This window comes from Semicossyphus pulcher, unplaced genomic scaffold (genome assembly GCF_022749685.1).
Source record: "Semicossyphus pulcher isolate SPU_LCO1_2020_fin unplaced genomic scaffold, fSemPul1.0.p SCAF_4, whole genome shotgun sequence".
Lineage (NCBI taxonomy): Eukaryota > Metazoa > Chordata > Actinopteri > Labriformes > Labridae > Semicossyphus > Semicossyphus pulcher.
This window is the reverse complement of record NW_027211715.1, coordinates 2909307-2923901: the sequence shown is the minus strand read 5'-3', so window position 1 is coordinate 2923901 and position 14595 is coordinate 2909307. Positions and strand designations below refer to the sequence as shown.

Sequence of the window (14595 nt, the reverse complement as noted above, 5' to 3'; positions counted from 1 at the left end):
AAGTGTTGTAATATAATTATTTTAATTGGGGTGGAAACTGGGATAATGTGGTGGAATGTGAAAGCGGGACATTTTAGTGTTACATGCTGGTTGTTGAGGACACCAGGCTAGAAACGAGGATAACTCTGGATGTCTGGTACCGTAGGACTTAAGTATTTCTTATCTTAGAAAGTGTCACACTTGTATTTCCTCATCAAGCAGATCAGAGCAGTGATGAAAAGTGAAAGAACAAAAGGAGACCAGGTGAAAAAGATCGGTGCTGTTTGGGCTCAAACAAGCTTTCACCTTCAATGTCTGCTCTGAATATGTACTGTGACATGATGCGACGTGATCGCAGGGACAAAGAGATTTGCTTATAAGTAAGATGCACAGATTTATAACCCGCTGTGGTTTAATGGTCGGCTGGTTTAATTTCCAAAGAGGAGATAAGAAACCACTCGTGTGATGCAGCAAATCATTTACACACTGTCCGTCTTCTCTCGTCCCGATCTCTAATCAAGTCATCTTTTCCAATCATAAGGATCATGTTGTGCTTACGCAATCCTACTTTAAGTGTCCGAGTCCATAAACACAACACGCCGTCTGCTCTTTCATCTCAGTCTTGACTGTGTTGTTAACTGCTTGGCAAAAGAACATGACACCCGGGGTGACAGAGGGATTACTTGTTCTATATTTAGTGTTTATGTACATGAATATTGGCAGGACAACTCTGTACATGTGACACACACACAGCGATACAGTGATAATAACACAGATCTTCAGCACAGAACACATTTACAAGATGGGCTCTAGAGCAAACACTGGCTGAGATACACAAGGGAATGTCCGAACTACGACAGCCTCCTCATAAAACTGGAATTTCCTGGTAACAGTTATTATTGTCATCAATAAAAACAGACAATCAAAAAGAGACGAAAAGTATGAAATAATTTAAATTCCTTCTAAAACATGTGAATATGCAGAGAGAGATCTATACAACGCAGGGAGCTGCTGTGCCTCCTCCGGTCGACGTGATGTGAAACTGAAGAAACACACAAATATGACGGACAAAAGCAAATGTCATGCAGCGACAGAGAAACGTACGAGATGAAAGATGATCTTCTTCAAAGTTCAGCCTCCCCAGTGGCAACATGATGTCAAGCCCGGAAACGAAGCACCTCACGCTACGGGCCACCCAGAGGCGCCGCGATGGATGTAAACATAAATATACAGGTTGATTTCTCTCTCTACAAACAGTTCAGTCACTGCCACAGGCCCGTCCGCTGTGTGAGTAGTCAGTCTGTATACACTCCTTAGTAGAATATCACTTAGAGTTAAATAAACTTATTTAATATATATATTTATAATAGATTTATTCTTTGCAGAGTCATTTAGCAGTACTTCCTTGTTTTCACCAGTTTGCTCTGGTATTTCACCGAGTGCCCACTGTGTCCCACCACGTACACGTCCAGCAGGTAGGTCTTGCCCGCCTCCAGACCTGTGATGGTCTCTGTGGTCACAGCTTTCTGCAGGTTCGGGCTGTGGAAGTACTTGCACAGGACTTTTTCTGACTTCCTGCGGGTCTCTGGCCCGGCACACTGGTTCTGTTCCCGGCGTCGCTGCTCCTCGCCATAATTGTCGGACACCTCCTTGCGGTAAATGCAGAATTTGTTGCGGTCCTGCGTGCCGAGCCAAGCCACAGTGACGGAGGAGCAGGTGCGCAGCTTGTCGAAGGCCTTGATGCGTGTGTCCTCCGGAAGCGAAGGGAAGGGCTGCTTGCTGCTGGGTTTTGTGGTTGCCAGCACCTTCAAAGTGGAGGCCCCTTTCCTGCTGCCCCGCAGACGGATGAGGTACTTTGCTTTGGGCTTTCCTCGTAGCTGGAACTGTCGTACTCCCTCCACGTTCTGGGAGAGCAGCAGCTTGCCGTCGCGCCTCACCTGCACCTGCACAGCGTCCAGACATGTGTGGACAAACAGAGTGACCCTCTGATGGGAGGACACTGGGGCAAAGCGCAGGAACTTGCTGCCCTTCCTCTTGATGAAAACATCCGACACTTTGCCGTCCTTCAGCTCCACCGTCTTCTGACGAGCCTCCTCTTTTGTGCGGGCGAATGTTCCCACGTACGCTGTGCTGGTGTTGGTTGCAGAGTTCACAGCAAACACGTCAAAGTAGTACTGCGTGTCTGGCTTCAGGTCTGACACGGTGAAAATGTTTTTATTGCCAATGCACACCTTCTGAATGTCTGAGGCTCTGGGCTTGACTGCATACGCCCGTGAGATCTTGTTGCTTGTGAGGCCTCGGTCTTTGCCAAAGCCATTGTCAGAGGGAACAAAGCCGAAGTGCGCAAAGTCAAACGGGCTGAAGTCTCTACCAGGCTTTGGAGCCAGCATGAAGGCATCATCGGTGCTCATCTTGGCTTCAGCAGCACACATGCTCTTAAAATTGTGCTCCTTGTTGATCACGACACAGTACTGGACCGGCTGGCCCATCAGCGAGCCGGTCGGTGTCGGCTTCCAGGCCAGGGTTACGGTGGTGCGACCCAGTGCGGTAACATCCACCCGAGGATCGTAGGGCAGCTCCGGGTAGGGCTGGTCGGACTCTGGAGTGGTGGTGGCATACACCTTGAAGTTGCTGTCCTTCTCTGTGGACAGCAGCTCCAGCTGGTAGAGGCCAGAGGGCGTGCTGGTGGCCACGTAGGACTCCACGTCGTTCCCCTTGTAGGTGAAGAGCTCTGTCCCCTCGTCTACGGTCACCTGCTGCTTCTGCTGGTCCAGAGGTTCAGGCACTCCTGGAACAAGAGAACAAACAGGCACGACATGAGCTCTTTTACTCTGTATCACTGTGTTTGTCCGCATTGATATTTATGTAAACATGTACAATATAAATCCATATATACACTTAGGAAGTAGTAGTTTATATTGGTATTTTAATGTTCATATACTGTGTATCTTTTTAGGGTTACTAAAAGTTAAAACGTTTAAATAGCAGGAAGTGTATCAGTGGTATCTACACCATAAAGGATGTTTTAGAAAGTTGAATGTGTTGATGCTGTGAGGTCATGAAGCTCTGCAAGCATCACGCATGATTAGCCCCTCACATGGCAGCCATGTTTTTACTCCAAACATCCCCAAAGATCACAGAGCAGCATTTATTCGGCCTCTCTGAGGAAGCTGTGCTACAAAGACGAGCCGTGTTGCCTCTCCATGAGAGAGACGGTCCAAGCATAATATTATGTTTGTCAACCAGAGAGTGTGCTCAGCGGTGTACTAAAAATTAACGATCAAAGATCTACTCCCACTGCAGACGTTAAGCAAAAAGAGCTGCGAAGACAGGAAGTAGTTCACTGGTTCAGCTCTAAAATTTGAGGTCAGATTCCTACAGATTGGGTCAATATTCTTCTTCTTAAAGATGCTTTTAACTTCAGACTTAACTTCAGTTTCTTTATTTTTTTTTAACATAAATATCTGTGCTTACTACCCCTTACATCTTCAAAACAGGCTCGTCACTTTAGCTTCAATGCATTTTAGGGGAATTATTTTCATTTTGCATCGATGCCTGTCGCCTACAACGGCGTATTAGGGCCAACAACAACAAAAACAGAGCGGGAGGAGAGGAGTGTTATTCAGAGAAAAAATATAAAAATTCCAAAATTAAAGTCGTAAAGTTGCCAGAAAAAACTTGCAAATGTTTGAGATTATGAAGTCATAAACTTCAAAGAAACAAAAACTAGGACATTTGAACCTTTTTGAGCTGTGACTCTAACTTTAGGGCGTAGTCACCTTTCAATCATCAAGGTAGATTCCAACTTTAATGGATGGTACAATAACACATAGAAAAGACGATTAATATCTGTTACGTTACCCTCATTAACGTCATAAGGGCCAACGCGAGGAGTCATTAATGTCAAGTAACACCCCTAATCAACAATGACCCCGGCCAATTGAGTTAATGTAGTCTAGCTTAGTTTGTAAGTACATTCGTCTCCCAAGATACACGTGAGTTTCAGTTAGCTTCGCACAGAAACAGTCGGTAGAAATGTCCTTCAGAGAGACACTTTACTTTCACATTGTGAGGACGTTTAAGAGGCTGAACTTTGGTGAGGAAGTTGTTTGTTCTTTTGCCATCACTGCATCTCCAACGGTGCAAACACCCAATAAATCATTTTGTGATATTGGATCTGACAGATGCATGGACATACGCGCAGGTGCTCGTGTGATGATATTCAAATATCACATCACACATGTATTATCTAAACCACCGCCTTGGTCTCCTGCGCTGACTGGACTTCCTCCAGACAGAGAAAGAAATAAAGACAGAAAGACGGAGAAGAACAGAGGAAGACAGACAGAAAGCAGGATTACCTTTAGAAGAACCAAGACGGCTTAAGTAAAGGGATGTAATGGCTTTGATTCAGCAGGCTGGAGCGCTGCTCTGAAATTATAGACGTCAGCCAGGGCCGAGTCAGACATCATAAGTGGTCAGACTAGACACTACGACTGTGACTTAATTAAAACCCACCAAAACACAGAGCCTAACATCATCGTAGGTTAATTGTGTGTGGGGGATAGTGATATTTCCACATAACGTGTCATTAACCTCTTCCACTGCTGCCTGATGTCAATTATACCTGATCCCTCTCCACTGGCCTCCTCTGGCAGCTCCTGCAGGGTGAGTTTCCACTCCAGAGGAGCATCACAAGGTGTCACCGTCACAGACAGGGGTGTGTTGTCTTCCTCCACCACAAAGTAGTACCTGGATGTGAAGATAATAGGTTAAAGGAGCTGATATTGACATTACTTCATGAGACTTTGACGTTATCCAAAATATTATGTTGGGTAAATGACCGAGCGGCTTCAGACTGTGGTGGGAGCTTTATTACTGGTCTCTCTCGCTCTGAGCTCTCGATTACACAAACACGACTTTCTCATTTATTATTTACTTTGTGCATCAACATAATGGATCACGTTTCAGAGCCACATCTCATGCCTCCTATCTGTTTACAGTAAGTGATCCTCTGCAGCCGGCACATGATGGATTTGGCTGCTTTTTGCGCTCATACCATAACAACATGTTGACAGATTTAATCACCAGGATTGTGCAATTCATTCAGCCTCTGTTTGTCTTACCTCTTGGGTGTGTCCCTGAACAGGTAGCCGCTGATCTCAGCTCCATCCGGGATGACGGAGGAGTCGTGGAACAGCGTCTTGTCTCTGATCTGCATCTGGAACAGGCCTTCGTCTCTCGTGGGCAACTTCTGGGCCAAAGCTCCCAGACCCAACAGCACCAGCAGCAACACACTCCAGCCTTCACACTGCCTCATTCTGAAAGAGACGGAACGATGGACTCAGCTTCAAATACACGACAGGCTGGACACAGAAGAGTTTCATCGATGAGTTATGGTTGATTTTACAGGAATCGTTTTGGGAAACACATATTTCTTTCTTACAGGGTGATGGATGACTGAACTGATACTTCTCTCATATCTGTAAATAAGAAGCTACAGCCAGCAGCTGACTAGCTTAGCGCAGCATAAAGCCTTGACACATCTAGCCTGGCAGTATCCAAAGATACCAAAAAGGGCAATGGCAACAGCCAAGAAAGCGTCCATCACATATCCCTCTTTAAAACCACATCTCATTTAAACATTTACTTTTTGTATCAATTAAAGAAATGAGATACGACATGATAATTAGCGTGTTGGTAAGCAGGTTGTCAACTTTGGACAGGGCCGGGCCTGCTGTCTCCTATGGTTCCCATTCTTTACGCTAAGTTAAGCTAAGCTAAGCTGATCTTATCTAACTTTTGGCAAGAAAAATTTCAAAACCTTCCTTTTAAGACAACAATAACTCTTTGACAATGTAACATTCATAGAGTCACTAGTGGGCAAATCTTTTTTTGCCTTTGGACAGAACCAGGCAAGTTGTCATCCCCTGTATCTAACCTTTATGCTAAGCTAAGCTAGTTGATTCCCGTCTTCAGCTGATTGAACAAAACTCTACAAGTAAGCACTGACAGTAGTTTTTAACATTTGAACAGAGCCAGGCTAGTTGTTAGTTGATACCCCTTTCCCATCAAAATTAGCGCGTTGACGCAAGACTCCTTTTCCAGTCCTTATGCTAAGCTAAGCTAATCAGCCTCTGGTTTTCATGTAGCGTTAAACATAGAGACATAGGAGTGATGTCAGTGTTCTCGTTTACCTCTCAGCACATAACTGACTTTTTGAATAAACAAACTTCAAGTCAGACTATTTCATTAGCGTGAAACCAAACAGAAATGTTTTTCCTTAATGCACATTATCAATCAATATTGCCTGCAATGTCTCCAACATGTCTATTTTTTGCCATGGAAGTTCTGAATTGTTTTTCCCTCTCCGCTCAGTCTGGCATTCGCTTAAAACACACAAAAAAAGCTCTTAATGAGTTCTCCTTGGCAACTCTGAGCTTTGGCAACAAACATTACAGTGTTTTAATAGGTTTTTCCACATTACATATTTTATTTCTTGTTGAAATGTGTTTTCTTTCCTTCTTTTCCTTTTGGTTTTAACCTCAATTAACATTTAAAATTAAAACAGGCGACGCCACAGATACCACCTTTGAGTAAATCACGGAGTGAGACAGAAAGTGAAGGCAGAGTGAGCGAGGACTCTGAGGCGGGGGGATTTAAACACAGACGTGTGAAGGGAAAGAAATCTCTAGAAACTGCAGGGAACCGCACTATTTCATAAAACGCTTAACATAAAAATCCCCAAATCCATGTCATTTCAGTTTTACTGCTGTGAAAATGAAAATGTTTAGCGGTGCAGTCCACAGATGGAGCTGCGGCTCGGGACGAGGTGCAGCTGACCGTGGCTGAGAGCCTCTCACGTATCCCCTGTCTATTGATTTTGCCCCATTGATTGCAGCTGATGGGAACGCCAAATCCCCTGTGATTTAATCAGTGTAATGATGGCAGATTAGCCAGATACTTTACTGCCATTTACTGCAAGCGAGATGTGTCCTTTTAATGACCCTTCTCTCCCTCTCCCTTTCTCTGTTCCCCTCCCCCGTCCGTCTCTTTCTCTTGATCACAGTTTTTCATCAACAATTAATCTCTTTCACACTTGTTCACAAACAGTTAAGCCTTTTAACTTCTTTCCCTCTTTACGTTTCCTGCTCACCCACTCCCTGATACGTAAAAGCAGAGGACTCAGGCATGGATGAACCTCCACACGACAAACACGGCTTCAATTCTACATTATCGTCCTTTAAAGCAACTGGAAACCCCAACAGCTTCAAACTATTTAATACAGGCTCTTTATGTACATAATACTTGAAGTTCTGTTTTGTAAGTGTCCCTGAACTTTCCTGATTAGCCTGGTTATTCTCTGGTTTGTCATGAAATTCAGGAATCTAATCATCGGAAAAGTCACACACGTTAGCATCATCCACCAAGTATTGATGACCTCGCTAACGGTGGCTGGAGTTCAGTTTTACCCCCGTCGTCTATTTGTTACTGCGAGTATTCAGTGCGGGCTGATGATCTATTTCCGTGGCAGGTGTTGAGTAGAAGCGAGATGAATTAAGTTCTGTAAAAATATAGCACAAGCTAATGCTACATAGCCAGCATTTAGCAGCGCATTCATAGCTCTTAGCTCAGCTAACGTAGCACCTGCATGCTAACTGCTAACTGTGATTTTGATAACAATTTCTATCTCACAATTCAGTGAGCAGTTGAAATGAATAATTTTCAGATGGCGTAAAATATAAGCCCTTTTTACATTGTGGTTCCACCACAGCGCCGTAACGTAGCCTGCTGCCATGCTGCCATCACCATTTTACATTTGACCAAGCAACGGCGGGATGAATCCGCCCCAGTGTGTGTCTGAGCGACTGCCCCACCATCCTGTCTCGGTGTGTTTAACATGGAAGACGAAGCGTAACAGAGGCGTAATAATCTTGCCTTGAACTGGCAGTGTGAAAGGAGCTACATAAAACTCCACTACACCGATTCTCACATGTAGCTTTGTTGTGCAGAGGCCCCGGACCGATGTCAATCAAATGTGATCGTCCACGCCTACAAAGACTTGAGAAATGCTCTAAACTGCAAAATATGTTTGAACTGGGTTTAGTAAAACTTGAAGGTTTACTTTTATTCAGATTTTAGTGGACGCTTAGCGACACTTTGATATCATGCATTTGTACTATTCCAGTCCAGATTTCCAGAGGCTTTAAGAACACAAGCAGTAAAAAGAAACCCCTGACAGCTCCTGTCAGTGTCTCTGTCTGTGCCGTTGTCTGAGCCCCGGCCTCCCGCTGCACCGCCAAACTTCAGAGAGCAGAAGGAAAGCCGCCTAAGTGGTACTTTGAGGTTTTGACTCACACAGAGAGGGAGATCCTTATCGCCTCAGCTTGTCCCATTCCACTTCAGAAGCGTGTCAGTCGGAACAAAGACATGTCTATTAATACCCAAGACAGCGCTGAGGTGGTATGTACAGAGCCGCTCAGAGCTGTCTTTCACACAGGCACAGCGAGGGCCGCGTCCCCCTGCCCTGCTCCGTCCACCACACTGATGTCATTACCCATAATGTCTGCTATCACTCATACAGTCAGGGTTTTATCACCACTGTCATTAGCACATTTGATGTGTGCTCCTCACATGTGACACCGCTGATTTAAACCCTCTGACTGAACCTCCTCTCCTCCCACATGCACCGAACCACTCAGCCTGTACTGACAGTATATCCTACCGAGAGATGACATCTGAATTTTAGAGCAGCGGTGTCGGGTCGCTGCGGTTGCATGGAACAGCGCAGAGTCAACATGGTCACACGGGCCGCTCTGGATCTGCGTTTACGTGCACCATTCTCATGCCACAGAGTTCCCTTACCAAAATAACACATCAAAAAAGCTGCATCTGGAACAAATAAAGTCTAATGTTTAATTAGAGTGGGGGAAGAATGTATGATCGCAATTTGAGGAACGGATAATTTTAAGGCAAGGTCAGCCGCAGTCGTGTCAACTTTGTTTTGCTGTTGCTTTTTATCTGTTTTTCATGCATTTGAAGGTTTTTGTGTCACTTCTTGTGGAATCTGCTGAGGATTTTCTGGTGGAAAACATGCTGTATATTGGAATTGGCAAGCTGTAGAATCTGTGTAATAGGATTAAAGGACAAATGCAGCTTGAACCAGCAGAGGAAATGGTGATGATCTGCTTTCCCATGGCTGTCTTTGACACATGAACAATTTGAATCTTTAACAGAGAGAAGAAGAAAACGACCGTGCAGAAAATCTCCATTCCTTTGTGAGGTGAATTACAGCTATAACAGCTTTGACCCCACTCTAATTTAGGGTCATTACAAGCAAATCATGTGCAAAGCCAAAACAAAGTGTTCACACCGGGTTTTACATCTCCCAGATGGACGCAGTGTTTTCACTGACATCAATCAACTGCAGCATTAAAATCATTCTCAATTTACTCGTGATTAAAGCAGAACAAAATATCAGTTACAGCCACCTGATCAGCTCAGTGCATGTGTGTGTGTGTGTGTGTGTGTGCGTGTCCTTTACAGCAGGAACACACTCATTATAAGCACACTATTTCCATGTATGGATGTGCAGCAGAACCACGGACTGTATGAATAATGGACGTAGCTGCCGTGACGTCCCTTATCAGTTTGTCAGCAGTCGAGTTTTGGCCGTCACCATGTTGGTTTATGGAGCCAGAAGTGACCATATTTGAAAAGGAGGTAGAGCTGGAGATGAGCGAGGTGTTAAGTTATCAAAGCTAAACAGTCTACGTCAGTGGCTAAGTCATTAGCTGGTGAATAAGCTAGTTAACCATCATGGCTTCCAGCGAATGATTTGAGCTGTTAAGAAGCTAAGGGAGCTCTTGAAACGTAGCAGCTGTTGATCGCTCGCCCGAGTGGCAGAGGGAGCTTGGGAAACAACAATCCTGACTCTCTTGCACGAGCCGCCACAAAATCAATGTCTGACAAGCACTGAACGAGCTAACAAGCCAGGTATGGTGAGCGCAGACAACAAAACCTGCTTACATGCTAACAAAGCGCTAACATCAATAAAATCAAATATAAAGCTAATGCACAGACTTCTTCGATGTTAGAGGGACGGATTATTTGTCTGATATTTGCATGTAAAATTCTCCAAAAGGCACAAACACGAGAAACCGAGAGGTTGAGCTCAGTGAATTTACTGAGGTGACACCGAGCAGACAGCTAGCTGCATCGACATGTCGCAAATAGAAACCACGCCCCTAAATGATACATAACTTTAAGCCTTTTAAAAGCTTGAGTTATGTCAAATGTATCCCCAGTACAGTCGTCATGATATCGAGCCACCGACACATAACGTTTCTCTTCACCAGGCTGTAAACACGTTTAAATCTGCAGTGAAGTTGGACATTTTAACATGGGGCTCTATGGGGACTGACTCGCTTTTGGAGCCAGCCTCGAGTGGACACTCGAGGGACTGCAGTTTGTAGCACTGCTGCGTTTGCTTCGTCTCTCTGCCCGGAGGTTGCTGCTTGGTATGGAGGTGCAACATGCACCGTGGCTATATCCTCGTGCCCCTGACCTCCCCTTTTCTCCCCTCACTTTATTTAACCGCTCTCTCTCTCCTTCCCTCCTCCAGCTCCTTGTCAAGACGGATAAGCCTCCTGCCTGCTGCCACATGGAGCTCATTAACAGAACGGGAGGGAATAAAAGACAGTTTAATTTCAACACAAATAAAGAGACATTTCGGATTCCACCCAACAAGACGCCTGGCAGGACCCGGAGCCTCTGTGTGTGTTTTCTTTAAGGAAACTCTGAAGGCAGATTTATGGTGGGTCCTCGGTAGCGAGCTCCATCGCTGCTGTCACTTCAGGGCCAATGTGGGGATTGGAGTGAGAGGGGTATATGAGAGGGGGTGTTTCAGGGGCTGGGAGCCAAGGATGGAACCACACAGGACCTGGACCTGTTCTATAGGAAGGCCAAAACCAGACAAAAAAGCAGGTCTGGTGCTCTTGGAGAGCGAAACAGCTCATTAATGGATTGGTAGAGACTGTGGTGAAGAATCAGATCCAGGAATGGAGATTTTTATCTGGTGTGTGCGTCCAAACCATCACATTCCTCCACTGCAGAGTCTAAATCATCACTTCGACCCGTCTCCTCGCCATCCACAACATCACTCACAGTTTGAGTTTCTGAATCATCACAACCACCAACGCTGGCACAATAGCATGATGGAAAAGGAGAGCCCAGTTTCCTTCCCCTCTCTCACCCTCCTCCCCTCCCTGCAGCCGCTTTATAGTCCATCTCTGGAGCTTGCATTTAGCGCCGCATCCTGGAATGTGTCTGTGAGGAGGGTCAGGTCGCAGGGCCGCTTTCTGCCTAAAAAGCATTCAGATAGAATGGAGGGGTGGGGGCTCTGACTGATGTGCTGGCATTGTGGCTTTAAGGGGTGATTAAAGATTAGAAGGGGAAAATGCCCCCATGGGAAAGACATCCACCCACTGCCCATCATCCGGGGCACACACACACATGCACACACGCACGGGCCTGCACGGCTGCGTCGTGGGAACTGAGTCCATCATGCTCCGTTATGTTGTGCTTGAAGGGAAGCCTGTTCAGCAGCGACTGTGAGCCGCTCTGCCTCCTGCTTGTGTCCATCTGAGGAGCACAATGAGGGGCTTTGCGTAATGAATGCGCCCGGGGAGCCGGGAGGAGAGGTGTGGATATGATGAATAATTTAACAAGGAAGGAAGTGCAAAACTTAACGTCCTTAATCTTCCACCACTGACTCTCCGAGTGTGTGACAAAAGGCAGCGCGGAGCAGACAGTATATACAGCGCAGCCTGTCACTTCTCTGGACGCACACGGCTGCAGCAGCACTGGCGGAATTCTTTCAGCCACAGAGTTTTCATATGCAAATCACGGTTTAGTTACGGTATGCGACGCAGACCTTCCCATTTTAAGACTTTTTTTGTTCATGATTCATTCTCCTGAGAAAGTAGAAGGGAGGCAGTGTGGTGGCTTCACCAAGCTACTAAATACAGTTATTCAAATCCCCACTCCGGGTATGTCTCTCATTAAGCCGAGAGGAAAAACACGGCTCTCGCTCACAGGGACCGGATGAGGAAAAACAACTCCCAACATGAGCTAAACTGTCATTAATCTGCCTTCAATCGTTAACATGTAAAACGCGGAGGCAGCGCTGGGAAGTCAGATTTATAAAAACTTCAGTTCAATGAAAAAGTTTCCTCATTAAGCGCTCCTCTTATTTGCGTCCGGGCTCTTACAGGTGCGTAAAAACAGCCCAGAGAGACAGGATGAAACAACATTTATCCACACTAATTAAAAACACTGCAGAGTCTGTTTTTACGCACGGATGGAGATCCTCGCGCACCGGCCGCTACAAATACTGATTGATAAATCGCCTTATTGGGTGCTGTGTCACCCCTGGGAGCATGGGAACCTTTGAATGCCACAAAAGCAAGAGGATTTTCTGAAGTTCTTCACGAAGCTCACCAGCAGCACCGAGCCGTGTGCTGAGATATACATCCCAAACCCAAATAACGTGAGATTAAAAGAGTCTGCGAGTTCGGACTTGACTGAAATGTGTTTGAAACTTTTAACTTCCCGGAGTTGTAAACCGCAAAACCTCTTCCCCTCTCCCTCTCTCTCTCTCTAGCTGTGTCTCTCTCGATCTGGCAGAGTATTCAAAGGCTCCACTTTACTCCGGGAGCCCGGCTCTCAATTTATATGGAGCTTTTACGGACTTTAAAAAAATAAAAGCCCGAGAAAAGTTACGGAAATAGAAGGAAGTTTTTAATGAGCTAATAATTTCCTCTGGATCAGACGCACCGCTGCAGGAGAGATAATACGGAAAAATACTTTACATGAGACAAGTCTTACCTTCCAAAGTCCGAAACGGCGAAGTCGTCTGAAGGATGGCGCTCTCAGAAGCACTCTGCTATCACCAAGACTTAAAAACTGCCTTCAAAGTCAGGCAGTTTGAAAGAAAAATGAAAACACAAGTTGTCCTCTGCAGAGTCCGGTAGTTCCCTCAGTTTTCACTTCTTTTGTTGGTGCCTATCATCGGATTAGGCGACCGCTCTGGTGCGTGTTTGCAGTTTTCTTGCGGATTTAACTGGTCTCTAGTGGGCAGGAGTGTGTGTGAGAGTGTGTGTGAGTGAGTGAGAGGGGATCCTGAGTGCTGGCAGTGCGTCCCTCCCCTGCCGCGCTGCTGCTATTGAAACCCTCTCTGGATTGGAGGCAAAAAAAAACTGGTGCGAACTTCTTCCCTCTGCGCGCTCTGTAGGACGAGTCCAAGACACAGAACCAGCCCACTTCTTCAGCACAGCAGAAACAACTACAGAGGGAGCAGACAGATTCACTCTGGCACTAAAACTTTAAACTCTGCTTCAGAGGAACTGATCCGGCGTCATGAACTCTTCTGAGCTTTTATTTTTAAAGTCAAAAACACAATTTAAACTTTATTTGGGAGCAGACTGAACACGATGCCGCAGCAGCATAAATGTGCAGACAGCGGGGTTCCCCCTCACACCTTGTGTTTACTCTGATGCTGCCTGCAAATTATTACTTTGGGCGTCTTGTACGAGTCACGCAACCCTCGGGGCTACAGTAGGCAAGTTACATCACGGGCCCCTGATACCTGTGTGTGCAAAACACGATCACACACACCTCTGCTCCGCACAGAAGCTTTGATAACAGCGGGGAGAGTGCGGAAAAAGAAAGTCGCGAGTGGAGTAGATTTACGCACAAAGGCCTTTCAAAGTTGCTGATCAGCTGTGGAAATTCCCACCGAGCCATCTTTGTTGCTGTGTGTCCCTGCGCCTCAGCAAATATTTATCCAAGATAAGCGCCATTGACTGTCTCGGAACTGAATTGCACCCTAATTTATGGCTTGATGGGGGTCCACTGCAATCTAGATTTAGAGGATGCTGCCGTTTCCTCTCAGGGAGGAGGAGGACCGTCTTTCATGTGGTGTGAAGCTGCAGGTTTTTACGCATGAGCGGCTGCAGGTTCATTCAGCTTCCTGCGGGAGCTGGAGAGATAAATCTGCGAGATAAAACACATCACCATCATTTGACATTTTTAATCACACATTCAGTCAAACTAACACAAAGTTCAAAGGTTAAATGAGATTTCAGAAAGGTGACAACCAAACTTACAAAATGACAATATGTTTACAGAGAGTTCTTTATTTCAGATGTTTTAAAATATGTGTGTGTGTGTGTGTGTGTGTGTGTGTGTGTGTGTGTCACTCGTTAGTGATAGCAGATCAGTAGGGCAGCAGACTGCTGAGAGTTGGTACAACAGCGTCATCTAGCGGAGGCTGAAACAAGAACACGGTGAAAACAAACTGATTCACTGGGAACAAAAAGTAGATTTCTTTTTCTGCCTGCAGGTTTTACTCACTTTTTATTTCGCTTCTTTTATTTCTCAGTTATGTCTCTTTTATTTATGTTTTTATTTCATTCTGTTTCTTTGATCGTCCTCCTTTTTCATCGTCAGTTCTTTCTCTCCCTCTCTCTCGCTCTCTCTCTCTCTCTGCTGTGTTTCTGTCTCTTTCTCTGCTTAAAACTGATCCAAACCACCTTTTCTGTCTAATTTAAAAGT

General features: G+C 45.5%; 1 protein-coding gene across 1 annotated transcript; it reads right to left on the bottom strand.

The window, feature by feature from the left end:
• Positions 1 to 656: 656 nt before the first annotated feature.
• ndnf (neuron-derived neurotrophic factor) lies at positions 657 to 13160 on the bottom strand. The gene is made up of 4 exons (XM_069680154.1): positions 12868 to 13160; positions 5106 to 5300; positions 4607 to 4731; positions 657 to 2767 (listed from the first exon to the last, which is right to left on the bottom strand). Exons 2-4 carry the CDS (start codon positions 5297 to 5299, stop codon positions 1371 to 1373), a joined length of 1716 nt encoding a protein of 571 aa, XP_069536255.1. The 5' UTR covers position 5300; positions 12868 to 13160; the 3' UTR covers positions 657 to 1370.
• Positions 13161 to 14595: the final 1435 nt, after the last annotated feature.

Bases quoted from the DNA above. Each gene is read 5' to 3' on its own strand.
- ndnf (XM_069680154.1), bottom strand. From the start codon at position 5,299: ATGAGGCAGTGTGAAGGCTGGAGTGTGTTGCTGCTGGTGCTGTTGGGT. The intron at 4,732-5,105 runs GTAAGACAAACA...CTTCACATCCAG, and splicing joins TTCAGGGACACACCCAAGAG to GTACTACTTTGTGGTGGAGG. The intron at 2,768-4,606 runs GTATAATTGACA...CTCTTGTTCCAG, and splicing joins GGCCAGTGGAGAGGGATCAG to GAGTGCCTGAACCTCTGGAC.